The sequence below is a fragment of the Lytechinus variegatus genome, chromosome 16 (assembly GCF_018143015.1).
Source record: "Lytechinus variegatus isolate NC3 chromosome 16, Lvar_3.0, whole genome shotgun sequence".
Taxonomy (NCBI): domain Eukaryota; kingdom Metazoa; phylum Echinodermata; class Echinoidea; order Temnopleuroida; family Toxopneustidae; genus Lytechinus; species Lytechinus variegatus.
Window position 1 is genome coordinate 10,064,206 of NC_054755.1, and position 18,910 is coordinate 10,083,115.

An 18,910-nucleotide genomic window follows, 5' to 3' on the forward strand; every position below is an offset into this window, starting at 1 on the left:
TAGCTGCTTAGCATGGGCGTCAGAGGATTATTCTTTGTTCATGGGGTGGGGGACATCAGTGTTGCCCCCCCCCACGCAAAATATCATCATCTGCTCTGACACCCATGGTAGTAAGCAGGCCTGGTAGTAAGAACGAAATATGACCTCCTTGAAAAGTTTTTAGAACAGCTGCCGAGAAGCGATGCCTACATTCGCAGACGTAGCGCATGCGTGAGCTCCGAGAAAATGGTATAAATAAGGCAAAGTATAGAATGAATCATTAAAGCACGATATATTAGACCAGGGCTCATCTCTTCATTCGGTCGCAGTACGGTATTGGAGAATAAAATCTGTTCGACGCGCCACTTCCATTTTTTTAGAATTTGAAATCAATTTGTCAGTTTTTATTTCCTCTGCTACTTCGAGAATAATCGCAATGGACATGGAAGGACAAGTTGGTGACATGTTCTCAGATGAGCATCTTTATCAGGTAATTCAATTTTTCATCACACATACCCACAACTGACGAAAATTTTAGAATTTTTAATATTTCAATTATCGTTTTAACATTAAAAAAAATCTATAAAAGCTTATTGCCACCCAGATGTTCATATAATCATCCTGTCATGTCTACATCTCTTAGGAAAAAGAATAAGATGAAAAGATCTTGGATCTCGTCATGTCTTCATCCCTCGGGAGAGATGATCAGATGACAAGATCTTGGATCTCGTCATGTCTTCATCCCTCGGGAGAGATGATCAGATGACAAGATCTCGGATCTCGTCATGTCTTCATCCCTCGGGAGAGATGATCAGATGACAAGATCTCGGATCTCGTCATGTCTACATCCCTCGGGAGAGATGATCAGATGACAAGATCTCGGATCTCGTCATGTCTTCATCCCTCGGGAGAGATGATCAGATGACAAGATCTCGGATCTCGTCATGTCTACATCCCCCAGGAGAGATGATCAGATGACAAGATCTCGGATCTCGTCATGTCTTCATCCCTCGGGAGAGATGATCAGATGACAAGATCTTCGATCTCGTCATGTCTTCATCCCTCGGGAGAGATGATCAGATGACAAGATCTTTGATCTCGTCATGTCTTCATCCCTCGGGAGAGATGATGAGATGACAAGATCTCGGATCTCCATGATCTCGTCATGTCTGCATCTTGTGGGAGTGGAAGCACTGTCAATTGCGTTTAAGTTTAAGAATAAAACTCTGTTTCAAATAATTGTCAGGTACGAGATCAGGGGTTCCAAGATCTGCCCCAATAACTGGGAATGGGGCACTAAAATTTATGTCACTAATATATATATTTTAATAATAGTTTGTTTTTTTAAACAACCATTATGCCTATAATGACAGTGCCCTTTTCCAGGGAACGGTCCGTTCCCAATACCCCCCCCCCCGCCTCCAATATTGTTAATTTTCATAGATTTCTTTCTCACACCTTAGCTTTGGCAGAAGAAAGCTGAAATCTATTGCCAAGAAGCGGGAAAATATGAGGGAAAGTTCGAGAGATTTCATCAAGATGTCGTCGTATATCTAAATAGAATTGGAATTGGAGTAAGTTTTGTAAATTCTATTTTTTTTAAATTCTTGTATCAAAGAACAGCATAACAATGATCGTTAAAAACCATTAAAAAACTAATGGCAATTCGCAGTATACTTTACGCTTGTGTATATTTGAGCAGTCCGTCTTCTTTTCGTCTGATATGCATTATTGTCATAATATTACTAGGCATCATCACCCTCTGTGCGTGCCGAGTTATCAATGCGTTGTCAGTAATGGAGAGTTGCCAGAAACTTTCACGCTCAAATGCAAAACAAGCATGTTTTAAGAACCCAGATCAAGCATGATCGGAAATCGAAGGATTTCGTGCATACTTTTGGTGAATTTTGTGAACATTTTAAGTAAAAACAGGTAAGCTATAAAAAATTTCGGGGGGGGGGGTCGTTAATTGAGGATGTTGCATATAATCGCACACATCAAAAACCGGGGTGTTAACCGGTGTACATAGAGGACCACACCAGTTATTTTTCACCGGTGTTAAATTAATGGTGTTAGTTTTACACCTATAGGTGTTATTACATCACCTATGGTTGTTACATTTACACTCTTTGGTGTTATGTTCAATCTCTAGGGTGTTATTTTAACATCTCAGGGTGTGGTCCTCTATTAACACCAATTGGTGTCAGTTTTAACACCACAGTTTTTACAGTGCACTAATTCCGTCTCTAATATCATTTTCGAACCAGAGGGAGCTCCTTGATAGTCTGTCCATCATCCATGTTACTGGGACTAAAGGAAAAGGTTCGACTTGTCATTTTGTGGAGGATATTCTTACAACGTGTGGTTATAAAACCGGGATGTTGAGGTAACAGTACTCATTAACTTAAACTTTTATTTCACTTCTTTTTTTGTCACATTTCATCATGTTTATTTCGACAAATTGAGGTAAACCACTCATTAATTTGTTTCATTGTCAATTTTTCTACGAATCAATCCGTTTCCAAAAGCAAATCAAAGTTGCGGATGTTTCTTTACTTGAGCAGTGAAAGGAAAAACTCATTTAACATGATATCAAAAATCAATTGATTGCAATATAACTTCGTATAAAACCAGTTCACGCTCATTTCTTGATACTAACTCGATATTACGCTAAAACGAGACCCAAAGGCACCTCTACGTAGTAGTCACATCGATAGAACCTTCTACAAAGCGATCGACGGTATACCATTTAAGATAAGCATAATACTTTAAAGCGGACTCTGGCATCGTTTTTGTTGTGACGAACCCTTCAATAACACACCGTAATGCATTATTGTGCGTATAGCAATAGAATCATAAGTTTTAGAGATGGGCATATATGTTTGTCTACATATACTAAATCAACTTTTTTATAAAACCACTTGGAAAAGTCAGGGGATAGATTGCTCTGCAGGTTACATGAGATTGAATTTCGCCACCTCAAAGCCTAACCTCGCAGTAGCATGTCGAAAGGCACCCCACCCCTATCCCGAGTTTGACTCTATTAGGTTTGGGGCCCTAACGAGGCCAAACGGCATTACTACTTTAAAATCACTTAAACTTGTTATCCTCCCGAAAAGAGAGAAGAGGTACTAGTACTTTATTCTGGTGCCACTAAAGTGAAACAACCTTCCTGATAACACGCAACTGCGAAAACCGACCAGCGTCTTTTAAATTACTCCTTGAATAAATCAAATGTACTTGAAGTTTGGGATCGAATGGCATCATTTTTCACGCAGTAATGTAGCTACATACAGCTCATACTATCTGTTATATCATGAACGCATTGCCTCTTAAATATAGTACATCGCTTACTTCACTCCTTAATATGTACATGAAACGCACTTTTTTGGCATATTAGAGGCTCCAAAAACGTGTTATTTTTCAATGTGGTCAATAAAGGTTTGGGATAACTTCTATAGGCTCCAATGGGGTAGGCTTTAATTTGCCAAAATCTCTAACCTGTAGAACAGTGTAACCTTTGTGTCTTTTAGGAGGTTAATGAAAATCAAAGTGGCTTTTCGATATAGCTGAATTTATGCTTTATGAAGTTATGCCCCGGCTGGGGCCCAAAGGACTTAATTCTCGTAAAATCTAAGATGGCCGCCAAAATTGCCAATTTCGAACCCCATGGGACACGATTCATTAACTAGACACGTCAGGCAATATAAAAAGGTTGGTTGAACATTGTTCTCCGATGGTGCACGAGAAGCCCATTTCCGACTAGACTATAATCTATTACTCTAGAGAAAAAAAAATTACCCGACCGATATTGGATAAAATAGCACATGCATGTCTGTTTGGTAAATTGATACCAAATACTGTTTAGATTTGTTTACCCTATGTTGCGTAGAAATGTACACATGAAAAAATGCACATGTGCCTAATATGGGCCAAAATCTTTCCCAACAAACATGCATGTTCCCCTTCCAACCCAATATTGGATGAATTTTTAATCAATCTTGTTTAGAGTGCATGAATGATTTGTTTTAATCCTTTGCCCCCTCTTCACAGCTCTCCAGCTCTCCTGGAGGTACGGGAGCGCGTTCGTATCGGCGGCAAGGTCCTCAGCAAACGGAAATTTGCAGAATACGGGCTATGCATCCTGAGTCAACTTGAGAAAACGGAAGAAACCAATGACGAAGGTACAGTCTTCAAGCACCCAGCTTTCTTCCAGTACCTCACCGTATTATGCATCCACGTCTTCCTCCAAGAAAAGGTTTGCAAAACAGATTTATGGCCATTTTTAACTATTAGTACGGGAAAGGTTAAGAAAAATTGGAATGACATTCTCGGTGACACCGTCCATGCTGATGTTCGATATAGTTGGTCGAATAATACAGTTATCATAGCCGGAAAGCTAACCTGATATAATCCCGTCGGATGCGCGTTTCCGTTTTACACCCTGGCGAAGGCATTTTCCGGAAAAGTAGCCAAAAAGCGACTAGTGAAGAGTCTACACACGTCGCTGGTTGCATGCAGCGTGCGACACAGGCGAGTCCACCACCATGACCACCGCATGCAATTTGCACAGTTACTGATCAGAGCACAGAGTTCCTTGGCACTTCATGTACAGGGAGAGCGGCAGTCAGGAGTGAAATCCGAACATGCTTTTGCAGTCGCGTTGTTTATGATAGTTTTTTTTTATAAAAATAAATTATTAACTAAATGAATAGAATGACAGACAAAATCAAAATAAACAGATACTTATAATGGAAAGACAAATTGAAGTTTGATGGATTGATACACTTAGAAGCTGCCGAAAGATAGATAGAAGACTGATAAATAAATAGAGACAAGATAGACAGATAGATAGATAGAAATAGAGAGAGAGAGAGAGGTGGATAGATAGATAGATAGAAAGAGAGAGAGATGTTGTAGACAGAAATATGGACGGACAAAGAGAAAAATGCTAGAGAGGGAGAATAGATAGAGAATTTGAGAGATAGATGTTAGATAGAAAGATAAAGAATGAGAGAGAAAGAGAAGATAGACAAATTAACAGATAGATACATAGATAGATATATAGATAGAGAGAAGTAGAGAAAGACAGACAGATGGATAGATAGAGATAGATAGATGTTAGATAAAGAGGGAGAGAGACAAAGAATATTAACAAATTAACAGATAGATAAGTTTAAAAAAAGATAGATGAATAGATAGAGAGAATAAGAGAAAGACAGACAGATGGATAGATAGATAGAGAGAGATATTAAATAGATAATTAAAGAATGAGAGAGACAGAGAAGATTATTAACAGATAGATAGATACTCTAGTTAATGATAGATAAATAGATAGAGAGAAATAGAGAAAAACAGACAGATGGATAGAGAGATAGATAGAGAATTTGAGAGATAGATGTCAGATAGATCAAGAATGAGAGAGAAGAGCGACAAATTAACAGATAGATACTGTAGTTACATAGGTAGGTAGAGAGAGAGAAATAGAGAAAGACAGACAGATGGATGGATAGAGAGATTTGAGATAGATAGATGTTAGATAAAGAATGAGAGAGACAGAGAAGATTATTAGATAGATACTGCAGTTACATAGATAGATAGAGATAGAATTTGAGAGATAGATATATAGACAGATAGAGAGAAAGACAGACATCAGCAAGTCGGCAAGGCAAATGATCAAACCTGGAAAGTATAAGCTCATGCAGCTGCATTTGCAAGACAGTACGGTATGTTCTGCGGATAACTTCGGTGCGGACTTTGGATCGCGCGCCCAGCTGATAATGTAAACAAACGTAGACGTAGACTCTTCACTAGTCGCTTTTTAGCTACTTTTCCGGAAAATGCCTTCGCCAGGGTGTAAAACGGAAACGCGCAGCCCGCGCGGATGAGCCCTCACCCATAAGCATTACCCACTCTTCCTTTTCAAATCTTCTTCGATTTATAGAATGTTTTTTGTGTCGAGATCTTTCTTCAGTGTTCATTAGTACATATTCGTTTTATTGCGATAATCATATGTTATTTTTTGCCATGAAAAGTGCTAAAAAGTATGACTGGATGTTTAATTTTAAAAAAATCAGACGTCAATATAAATATTTGGGCCTGCTTTCCCATCACTTTTGCGGCAGCAGGGGAGGCAAAGATTACGGCATTGATACTTATTCCTCTTTATTTGGGAAGCAGTTATTTGCCGTTTTCAGTCGATCTACTAACCTTTCGACATTTGCTTCTGTGAAATTTGCTCTGGTCTTAATATCTCAAAGAGCAATGGGTTAGAGTTAGGATTGTAACAGGTTTTTGGTTCGGAATAATGCAAAGATAAGGATTGGGGTTTATTTAGTTTTGGAGGTTGGCTCTTGTATTTGACTTACCGTGCAAATTTTGCATCGGAGCAATTGTCGCCGCAGAAAATGTCGTTGAACATATTTTTCAATCGTTCACAGGTTGATGTTGGAATCGTCGAGGTCTTCATGGGAGGTGAAACGGATTGCACCAATATATTCAGGTATAATGTGTAACGACGACTCGGTTTGTCCTACGAGTCTCGCTATAAGAGGGGTGTCTACAAAACTAAGACCTAAGATCTAAGACCTAAGACCCCATATACATACTACCAAAAAAACTACAAAACTAAGACCCAACCAACTACAAAACTAAGACCCTGTGTAATACTCATTGGTATGCAGCCTAGTCTGTACTCCAGACCCAGTTTGGGAAATACACTTCACCTATCCTATGTACTCAATACAAAACTACAAAACTAAGACCCAACCAACTACAAAACTAAGACCCTGTGTAATATTCATTGGTAGGAGTCTAGTCTGTACTCCAGACCCAATTTGGGAGAAACACTTCGCCTATCCTATGTACTCAATACAAAACTACAAAACTAAGACCCAACCAACTACAAAACTAAGACCCTGTGTAATATTCATTGGTATGAGTCTAGTCTGTGCTCCAGACCCGGTTTGGGAGAAACACTTCGCTTATCCTATGTACTAAATACAAAACTACAAAACTAAGACCCAACCAACTACAAAACTAAGACCCTGTGTAATATTCATTGGTAGGAGTCTAGTCTGTACTCCAGACCCAATTTGGGAGAAACACTTCGCCTATCCTATGTACTCAATACAAAACTACAAAACTAAGACCCAACCAACTACAAAACTAAGACCCTGTGTAATATTCATTGGTATGAGTCTAGTCTGTACTCCAGACCCAGTTTGGGAGATACACTTCACCTATCCTATGTACTCAATGCAAAACTACAAAACTAAGACCCAACCAACTACAAAACTAAGACCCTGTGTAATATTCATTGGTAGGAGTCTAGTCTGTACTCCAGACCCAATTTGGGAGAAACACTTCGCCTATCCTATGTACTCAATACAAAACTACAAAACTAAGACCCAACCAACTACAAAACTAAGACCCTGTGTAATATTCATTGGTAGGAGTCTAGTCTGTACTCCAGACCCAATTTGGGAGAAACACTTCGCCTATCCTATGTACTCAATACAAAACTACAAAACTAAGACCCAACCAACTACAAAACTAAGACCCTGTGTAATATTCATTGGTATGAGTCTAGTCTGTACTCCAGACCCAGTTTGGGAGATACACTTCACCTATCCTATGTACTCAATACAAAACTACAAAACTAAGACCCAACCAACTACAAAACTAAGACCCTGTGTATTACTCATTGGTATGCAGCCTAGTCTGTACTCCAGACCCAGTTTGGGAGATACACTTCACCTATCCTATGTACTCAATACAAAACTACAAAACTAAGACCCAACCAACTACAAAACTAAGACCCTGTGTAATATTCATTGGTATGAGTCTAGTCTGTACTCCAGACCCAGTTTGGGAGAAACACTTCGCCTATCCTATGTACTAAATACAAAACTACAAAACTAAGACCCAACCAACTACAAAACTAAGACCCTGTGTATTACTCATTGGTATGCAGCCTAGTCTGTACTCCAGACCCAGTTTGGGAGATACACTTCACCTATCCTATGTACTCAATACAAAACTACAAAACTAAGACCCAACCAACTACAAAACTAAGACCCTGTGTAATATTCATTGGTAGGAGTCTAGTCTGTACTCCAGACCCAGTTTGGGAGAAACACTTCGCCTATCCTATGTACTAAATACAAAACTACAAAACTAAGACCCAACCAACTACAAAACTAAGACCCTGTGTAATACTCATTGGTATGCAGCCTAGTCTGTACTCCAGACCCAGTTTGGGAGATACACTTCACCTATCCTATGTACTCAATACAAAACTACAAAACTAAGACCCAACCAACTACAAAACTAAGACCCTGTGTAATATTCATTGGTAGGAGTCTAGTCTGTACTCCAGACCCAATTTGGGAGAAACACTTCGCCTATCCTATGTACTCAATACAAAACTACAAAACTAAGACCCAACCAACTACAAAACTAAGACCCTGTGTAATATTCATTGGTATGAGTCTAGTCTGTACTCCAGACCCAGTTTGGGAGATACACTTCACCTATCCTATGTACTCAATACAAAACTACAAAACTAAGACCCAACCAACTACAAAACTAAGACCCTGTGTATTACTCATTGGTATGCAGCCTAGTCTGTACTCCAGACCCAGTTTGGGAGATACACTTCACCTATCCTATGTACTCAATACAAAACTACAAAACTAAGACCCTGTGTAATATTCATTGGTATGAGTCTAGTCTGTACTCCAGACCCAATTTGGGAGAAACACTTCGCCTATCCTATGTACTAAATACAAAACTACAAAACTAAGACCCTGTGTAATATTCATTGGTAGGAGTCTAGTCTGTACTCCAGACCCAATTTGGGAGATACACTTCACCTATCCTATGTACTCAATACAAAACTACAAAACTAAGACCCAAAACTACAAAACTAAGACCCAACCAACTACAAAACTAAGACCCTGTGTATTACCCATTGGTATGCAGCCTAGTCTGTACTCCAGACCCAGTTTGGGAGATACACTTCACCTATCCTATGTACTCAATACAAAACTACAAAACTAAGACCCAACCAACTACAAAACTAAGACCCTGTGTAATATTCATTGGTATGAGTCTAGTCTGTACTCAAGACCCAGTTTGGGAAATACACTTCACCTATCCTATGTACTCAATACAAAACTAAGACCCAACCAACTACAAAATTAAGACCTTGTGTAATAGGCCTACTGTGTGTGTATTTGAGTTTTGTCAGACATGTATCAATCAGATATGATTATTTACGTCTGGGATCAACCTTAAACGCCACCATCCGAAAGACGTGACGACCAGGGTTCGAACCTCTGCACCAATTTCTTACTTCCCCATGTAGCTTGGATTACAGGCGCACACCACAACGGTATGCAGCTTAGTCTATTTTCCAGACCATGATATTTAGAAAATCTTCAAACCTACCACTTGATCCTAATAGTCTGTACTTGCGACAAAACTACCTGAGACCACTTGAAAGGGGATTGCTACTCACATATGTTTTTTGTCTGCTTAACAGGCAAGACAATGCTATGACTATAAAGAAAGTTCATTTATTAATTTATTCATTTCAATTGGATTGCTACAACAAGGGTATCTGTATCAGTCGAAAAGCTGATCGCAAATTAACACTTTACAAAAAAAAACATTCAACATCCAATCGTAAAGCTCAATTCACACTAATTCTCTACATCATATGAAATGGTGCTTGTGTTAAACTATGACCTGCATTTCTATCACGAAAACCCATAATTTATGGCATGCTGCCGAACAACATAAAGTAGTAGTATGGTATTTATTCAATAAGAAAACTGGCAAAACAGTCCAAAGACTGAAAAATCAAGTGCACACTATAAACAAAGGCAAAGTACAATATCATAAAGATGAAACAAAAGCAAAAAATTACAACTAACCGATAATCATATTACACAATCATAAAAGATATACCGAAAGAAAAAAAAAAGAAATTTTAAAAAGTAACATATTAATCAATGAAGCATGGACAAACGTCAAGAAGTGTGAAAGTGTAATTCGAACAGAATGCAACTAGGGCATTAAATGCTATATTACATGTATAACCATGTAATATGTGAACAAAAATAAAGGGGAAAAGAGAAAGGGAGAGGGAAAGTGAGAGGAAACCAGTATTACGGGAATCATAAATATAAAAAGCAAATGAGAAAAGGAAGAGAAAGAAAAAAAAAGAGAGGATGAGATAGGATGAATGGTGAAAAAGAGTGACAAGGGAAAAGTGGGTGGAAAGAAACAAAAAGGAAAGATAAAGGAGGGGCAGATAAAGGCAAAACATGGAAAAGAAGACCAACAGAAGGGGGGAAAATAGTAGGAAAATATGGACGCAAAGCCGGTTTTAACCTTGGAAAAATATAGCAGTAAGTTTTTTAAAAAAATGTGCCAAGAATACGTCAATGAAGAGAAGAGAATGTGTGGCCGATGAGATAATGGCAAAAAAAAATGGGCATTGGCACGAATTAAAATTAAGTATATGCATACATGAGAGTTAACTGTTACATTCATTTGATCTAAAAAAATAAAAATCAATGGATTTTGACTAATCACAATGTAGCACGATGGAAGGAAGGAAAAAAGAAGAAATCCGAGACCATGAGAGAGTGAAAAGGAGAGAAGAAAGCAGAAGAAAGGGCAAGGAGATCGGGGGCCAAAGAGGGAGAGAGAGAGAGAGGGGGAGAGTTTGTTTATGTGTAGCGATGAAAGTTTGAACTATTATACATAAATCCGGGACATAGATACTGGTAGATTAAAACCATAGATCAGTATACAGGTGTACACAATTAGAATAAGGTGTCTCCAATCATTAATTACAGATTAAAATATTAAAAGTTTTGTACTTTTGTATTGAGTGCATAGGATAGGTGAAGTGTTTCTCCCAAACTGGGTCTACAGACTAGGCTGCATACCAATGAGTATTACACAAGGTCTTAGTTTTGTAGTTGGTTGGGTCTTAGTTTTGTAGTTTTGTATTGAAGTACATAGGATAAGCGAAGTGTTTCTCCCAAACCGGGTCTGGAGCACAGACTAGACTCCTACCAATGAATATTACACAGGGTCTTAGTTTTGTAGTTTTGTATTGAGTACATAGGATAGGCGAAGTGTTTCTCCCAAACAGGGTCTGAAGTACAGACTAGACTCATACCAATGAATATTACACAGGGTCTTAGTTTTGTAGTTGGTTGGGTCTTAGTTTTGTAGTTTTGTATTGAAGTACATAGGATAAGCGAAGTGTTTCTCCCAAACAGGGTCTGAAGTACAGACTAGACTCATACCAATGAATATTACACAGGGTCTTAGTTTTGTAGTTGGTTGGGTCTTAGTTTTGTAGTTTTGTATTGAGTACATAGGATAGGCGAAGTGTTTCTCCCAAACCGGGTCTGGAGTACAGACTAGACTCATACCAATGAATATTACACAGGGTCTTAGTTTTGTAGTTGGTTGGGTCTTAGTTTTGTAGTTTTGTATGGAGTACATAGGATAGGTGAAGTGTTTCTCCCAAACAGGGTCTGAAGTACAGACTAGACTCATACCAATGAATATTACACAGGGTCTTAGTTTTGTAGTTGGTTGGGTCTTAGTTTTGTAGTTTTGTATTGAAGTACATAGGATAAGCGAAGTGTTTCTCCCAAACAGGGTCTGGAGCACAGACTAGACTCATACCAATGAATATTACACAGGGTCTTAGTTTTGTAGTTGGTTGGGTCTTAGTTTTGTAGTTTTGTATTGAGTACATAGGATAGGCGAAGTGTTTCTCCCAAACTGGGTCTGGAGTACAGACTAGACTCCTACCAATGAATATTACACAGGGTCTTAGTTTTGTAGTTGGTTGGGTCTTAGTTTTGTAGTTTTGTATTGAGTACATAGGATAGGTGAAGTGTATCTCCCAAACTGGGTCTGGAGTACAGACTAGGCTGCATACCAATGAGTATTACACAGGGTCTTAGTTTTGTAGTTGGTTGGGTCTTAGTTTTGTAGTTTTGTATTGAGTACATAGGATAGGTGAAGTGTTTCTCCCAAACAGGGTCTGAAGTACAGACTAGACTCATACCAATGAATATTACACAGGGTCTTAGTTTTGTAGTTGGTTGGGTCTTAGTTTTGTAGTTTTGTATTGAAGTACATAGGATAAGCGAAGTGTTTCTCCCAAACAGGGTCTGGAGCACAGACTAGACTCATACCAATGAATATTACACAGGGTCTTAGTTTTGTAGTTGGTTGGGTCTTAGTTTTGTAGTTTTGTATTGAGTACATAGGATAGGCGAAGTGTTTCTCCCAAACTGGGTCTGGAGTACAGACTAGACTCCTACCAATGAATATTACACAGGGTCTTAGTTTTGTAGTTGGTTGGGTCTTAGTTTTGTAGTTTTGTATTGAGTACATAGGATAGGTGAAGTGTATCTCCCAAACTGGGTCTGGAGTACAGACTAGGCTGCATACCAATGAGTATTACACAGGGTCTTAGTTTTGTAGTTGGTTGGGTCTTAGTTTTGTAGTTTTGTATTGAGTACATAGGATAGGCGAAGTGTTTCTCCCAAACCGGGTCTGGAGTACAGACTAGACTCATACCAATGAATATTACACAGGGTCTTAGTTTTGTAGTTGGTTGGGTCTTAGTTTTGTAGTTTTGTATGGAGTACATAGGATAGGTGAAGTGTTTCTCCCAAACAGGGTCTGAAGTACAGACTAGACTCATACCAATGAATATTACACAGGGTCTTAGTTTTGTAGTTGGTTGGGTCTTAGTTTTGTAGTTTTGTATTGAAGTACATAGGATAAGCGAAGTGTTTCTCCCAAACCGGGTCTGGAGCACAGACTAGACTCCTACCAATGAATATTACACAGGGTCTTAGTTTTGTAGTTGGTTGGGTCTTAGTTTTGTAGTTTTGTATTGAGTACATAGGATAGGCGAAGTGTTTCTCCCAAACCGGGTCTGGAGTACAGACTAGACTCATACCAATGAATATTACACAGGGTCTTAGTTTTGTAGTTGGTTGGGTCTTAGTTTTGTAGTTTTGTATTGAGTACATAGGATAGGTGAAGTGTATTTCCCAAACTGGGTCTGGAGTACAGACTAGGCTGCATACCAATGAGTATTACACAGGGTCTTAGTTTTGTAGTTGGTTGGGTCTTAGTTTTGTAGTTTTGTATTGAGTACATAGGATAGGTGAAGTGTTTCTCCCAAACTGGGTCTACAGACTAGGCTGCATACCAATGAGTATTACACAAGGTCTTAGTTTTGTAGTTGGTTGGGTCTTAGTTTTGTAGTTTTGTATTGAAGTACATAGGATAAGCGAAGTGTTTCTCCCAAACCGGGTCTGGAGCACAGACTAGACTCCTACCAATGAATATTACACAGGGTCTTAGTTTTGTAGTTTTGTATTGAGTACATAGGATAGGCGAAGTGTTTCTCCCAAACAGGGTCTGGAGTACAGACTAGACTCATACCAATGAATATTACACAGGGTCTTAGTTTTGTAGTTGGTTGGGTCTTAGTTTTGTAGTTTTGTATTTAAGTACATAGGATAAGCGAAGTGTTTCTCCCAAACAGGGTCTGAAGTACAGACTAGACTCATACCAATGAATATTACACAGGGTCTTAGTTTTGTAGTTGGTTGGGTCTTAGTTTTGTAGTTTTGTATGGAGTACATAGGATAGGTGAAGTGTTTCTCCCAAACAGGGTCTGAAGTACAGACTAGACTCATACCAATGAATATTACACAGGGTCTTAGTTTTGTAGTTGGTTGGGTCTTAGTTTTGTAGTTTTGTATTGAAGTACATAGGATAAGCGAAGTGTTTCTCCCAAACAGGGTCTGGAGCACAGACTAGACTCATATCAATGAATATTACACAGGGTCTTAGTTTTGTAGTTGGTTGGGTCTTAGTTTTGTAGTTTTGTATTGAGTACATAGGATAGGCGAAGTGTTTCTCCCAAACTGGGTCTGGAGTACAGACTAGACTCCTACCAATGAATATTACACAGGGTCTTAGTTTTGTAGTTGGTTGGGTCTTAGTTTTGTAGTTTTGTATTGAGTACATAGGATAGGTGAAGTGTATCTCCCAAACTGGGTCTGGAGTACAGACTAGGCTGCATACCAATGAGTATTACACAGGGTCTTAGTTTTGTAGTTGGTTGGGTCTTAGTTTTGTAGTTTTGTATGGAGTACATAGGATAGGTGAAGTGTTTCTCCCAAACAGGGTCTGAAGTACAGACTAGACTCATACCAATGAATATTACACAGGGTCTTAGTTTTGTAGTTGGTTGGGTCTTAGTTTTGTAGTTTTGTATTGAAGTACATAGGATAAGCGAAGTGTTTCTCCCAAACAGGGTCTGGAGCACAGACTAGACTCCTACCAATGAATATTACACAGGGTCTTAGTTTTGTAGTTGGTTGGGTCTTAGTTTTGTAGTTTTGTATTGAGTACATAGGATAGGCGAAGTGTTTCTCCCAAACTGGGTCTGGAGTACAGACTAGACTCCTACCAATGAATATTACACAGGGTCTTAGTTTTGTAGTTGGTTGGGTCTTAGTTTTGTAGTTTGTATTGAGTACATAGGATAGGTGAAGTGTATCTCCCAAACTGGGTCTGGAGTACAGACTAGGCTGCATACCAATGAGTATTACACAGGGTCTTAGTTTTGTAGTTGGTTGGGTCTTAGTTTTGTAGTTTTGTATTGAGTACATAGGATAGGCGAAGTGTTTCTCCCAAACCGGGTCTGGAGTACAGACTAGACTCATACCAATGAATATTACACAGGGTCTTAGTTTTGTAGTTGGTTGGGTCTTAGTTTTGTAGTTTTGTATGGAGTACATAGGATAGGTGAAGTGTTTCTCCCAAACAGGGTCTGAAGTACAGACTAGACTCATACCAATGAATATTACACAGGGTCTTAGTTTTGTAGTTGGTTGGGTCTTAGTTTTGTAGTTTTGTATTGAAGTACATAGGATAAGCGAAGTGTTTCTCCCAAACCGGGTCTGGAGCACAGACTAGACTCCTACCAATGAATATTACACAGGGTCTTAGTTTTGTAGTTGGTTGGGTCTTAGTTTTGTAGTTTTGTATTGAGTACATAGGATAGGCGAAGTGTTTCTCCCAAACCGGGTCTGGAGTACAGACTAGACTCATACCAATGAATATTACACAGGGTCTTAGTTTTGTAGTTGGTTGGGTCTTAGTTTTGTAGTTTTGTATTGAGTACATAGGATAGGTGAAGTGTATTTCCCAAACTGGGTCTGGAGTACAGACTAGGCTGCATACCAATGAGTATTACACAGGGTCTTAGTTTTGTAGTTGGTTGGGTCTTAGTTTTGTAGTTTTGTATGGAGTACATAGGATAGGTGAAGTGTTTCTCCCAAACAGGGTCTGAAGTACAGACTAGACTCATACCAATGAATATTACACAGGGTCTTAGTTTTGTAGTTGGTTGGGTCTTAGTTTTGTAGTTTTGTATTGAAGTACATAGGATAAGCGAAGTGTTTCTCCCAAACCGGGTCTGGAGTACAGACTAGACTCATACCAATGAATATTACACAGGGTCTTAGTTTTGTAGTTGGTTGGGTCTTAGTTTTGTAGTTTTGTATTGAGTACATAGGATAGGCGAAGTGTTTCTCCCAAATTGGGTCTGGAGTACAGACTAGACTCCTACCAATGAATATTACACAGGGTCTTAGTTTTGTAGTTGGTTGGGTCTTAGTTTTGTAGTTTTGTATTGAGTACATAGGATAGGTGAAGTGTATTTCCCAAACTGGGTCTGGAGTACAGACTAGGCTGCATACCAATGAGTATTACACAGGGTCTTAGTTTTGTAGTTGGTTGGGTCTTAGTTTTGTAGTTTTGTATTGAAGTACATAGGATAGGTGAAGTGTATTTCCCAAACTGGGTCTGGAGTACAGACTAGGCTGCATACAAATGAGTATTACACAGGGTCTTAGTTTTGTAGTTGGTTGGGTCTTAGTTTTGTAGTTTTTTTGGTAGTATATATATGGGGTCTTAGGTCTTAGATCTTAGGTCTTAGTTTTGTAGACACCCCTATAAGAGTCTAAAATAAATGTCGAGGATGGACATGGGGGTTTAAAGATAAATTCCAGTATTGGTAACGATCTCAAAATGACTTTTTACAGAATCTAATATAATGACCACCCAAGTGTCTGTTTGTATGAATAAAAAATATGTGCCAAAGGATTCTTCAAGAAATTGTGTAATTGCTGAGAAATAAGCAAAATAAGCGCGGATTCGGTCACTTCCGTCGGGTCTTTATTCCAGCAATAATAATACACTGTCCCACGTGTTCCTATCTGTGTTGGTGATTTTCAGTGTGAACATTTTTCAGCGTAGATTTCAAGATTTCACAAAGTTCAGTTTATGTAACTGTACCAGATCTAGATCCTCGATGATATACTGACAATTAAGCCTGGATTTACAGACTTTCTCATGAAATCAGTGTTTACTGCAACTACTGGCATTTCTCTTTAAATGATACAGTTGAAGCGAATAACAGTCATTACACAGGAAATTAAAGTTCAGTAGTTTATTACTGCTCAAAACTTAATGCAGGTGCAACAGAGTATGTGATGATGACAATTAAACAAACTCCAGCGATACATTGAATATGATAACTGAGATAACGTCGAGCGATGCCGGAACAATCATAAGAATTTTACTTGTAATAATTCTGAAGTATACATACGACTGGAATCATTAAGGAAACTCTGAACTAAAAACTAAAACTAAGAACTCCAAAAAACTCAAACTAAGAACTCAGAACTTCACTTGACTGAGATGCTGCTCGCTTATATACACTTTCTGGACATAGCATGAAGGTCATCCCCAGCACACAGCGAAAACCCAGATTCAGAGAGGGGAGAGAGAGGGAGAGAGAAGATAAATCATTCCAAACAAGGATAGGATAAAGTCAAGTAATAGAATAAGCACATAACGACCAATACACTGACCACAAGGTTAAACTAGGAGTTTGGACATTAGGAGTAGAGGGAGAGAAGTCTGAAGGGCAGGGCAAAGTCGAAGTGAGGAGAGAGAAAGCGGATCGGAGGGAGTTACTGAACATAAATGTGTAGCCAAGGTAATAAACAAGAACGAGTTTCTGAAAGTAGTCGCAAGGTTAAAGGGAATTACACAGGTTTGAAAGTCACTGGAAAGGGAAAGAGAGGAGGGATGAAAGTTACTGGAAGGATAAGTGAGGAGGGTTGAAAGTCACTGGAAAGAGAAAGCGAGGAACAAGAGTTGAAAGTCACTGGGAAGAGAGAGTGAGGAACGAGGGTTGAAAGTCACTAGAAAGAGAAAGTGAGGAGAGTAAAACTATCTGAAAGTAGATGCAAGGTCGTAAAGAAGGGAGATGCACTGTTCGCATTTCTGAAAGACGAAGGCAAGCCAAATAGAATACAGAGTTTCAGTACAAGAGAGGGCTTGGCTGTGTGCTGGTTACTGGGCAAGTTGAAAGTGACATTCACAATTGATCTTAGCAAGACATTCATTACATAAATGAGTATAATACAATTTAATATAATAATCAGTACTAATTAAAGCATAAGAATGGAATATATACATAAACATGATGAGAGAATATCGAACATCAACCAAAATGCGTGACACTATTCTCCCCCCACGGACGATATCGCTGTCCCCAGCGACGAAATGGGAATACAATAGAGAAGGGAAAGAGCGAGAGAAAAAGAGAGAGAGAATGACGAATTAGGATGAAGAAAAGGGATAGGAGGAAGGAAAACAGCAAGAATAAAGAAATATATTGGGCATAATAGATCATACATAGAAATAACTGAACATGATAACATTATAAACACAAGTATACATATACAAACAGGCGGCGGAGCAAACTCTGACAATTATTTAGTATTGAAAATCAAACTGTAGCAAGTGACAAAAAAATATATATGGAAGTTGCATGGGTGTTAGAGAAAGGAGAAAGAAAACTGAGGAGAAAAGGAGGAAAGGGTCTCGGGAGAGCACGCAGTGATCCCCAATGAAGGCTAGACACATAAATACATGTACCAGCAAAAACTGTTCCCTACATGAAACTAGCCACTAAAGGTATGGAAATAATATGACATGTGTGGCACTACTGTATATTCTCAATTTCCTTCTGATCAGAAAAAAAAACAAAATCTATGAGCAAAACTCTGATAAGAAAATCAGCAAAACGAATCACCAAATAATCTCAAAAGTACACCAAAAGACTTTAAAATATGAGTACAACGTAAAACTGGATGATGACATAGAAATAGAAAATATTTGACATTGAGCAGATAATATGCTTTTGGTAAAATTTAACAACATTTATGAACAAAATTACAACACAAACAATAAAAATTCACGAACAAAATAATAGAAAGTACATATGCCTAATGTTTTCTCTCCTTTTGTTTTCTTCCTAGTATATACAAGCGATACAACATTTCATATTCAAAGGAAAAAGAAAAATATAGTGCGAAGATGACAGAATAGAGTGAAAAGGAAAAGGTAGATACAGGCATGAATATAAAGAAACCAAGGAGTGGCTACCGGAGAGAGAGAGAGAGAGAGAGAGAGAGTAAAGAAAAGGAGAATTTGTTCAACAACAATTGCCTTGCAGACCTATCAGTAACATAACAATAACATATCGTGGTAGAAATTAGATTATACGTCCCTTAAAACAAAAAACAAAAATCTCAAAGGGAACCATATTGTTACACAAATACACAAACTGACATAAATAAGGAATATACAGATTAGGATAAAGGCACGCGGGTTGTGGTTGTGATTCAATAACAAAAAGTGATCATCTCCAATATTGCAATCGTAAGAATAGCAAACAAACACATTAATGTGATCAACATGAAATAAAATGCATAAGAATTTA

The 18,910-nt window shown here is 38.4% G+C and overlaps 1 protein-coding gene across 1 annotated transcript in view; it reads left to right on the forward strand.

Moving 5' to 3' along the window:
• Positions 1 to 219: 219 nt before the first annotated feature.
• LOC121429650 (folylpolyglutamate synthase, mitochondrial-like) overlaps positions 220 to 18,910 on the forward strand; it is a 49,553-nt gene continuing 30,862 nt past the window's right edge. The window contains exons 1-5 of the mRNA XM_041626792.1: positions 220 to 469; positions 1,443 to 1,553; positions 2,247 to 2,365; positions 4,033 to 4,237; positions 6,420 to 6,481. Coding sequence (XP_041482726.1) covers positions 416 to 469; positions 1,443 to 1,553; positions 2,247 to 2,365; positions 4,033 to 4,237; positions 6,420 to 6,481 — 551 coding nt within the window. The 5' untranslated portion in view covers positions 220 to 415. The remainder of the gene's footprint in view (positions 470 to 1,442; positions 1,554 to 2,246; positions 2,366 to 4,032; positions 4,238 to 6,419; positions 6,482 to 18,910) is intronic.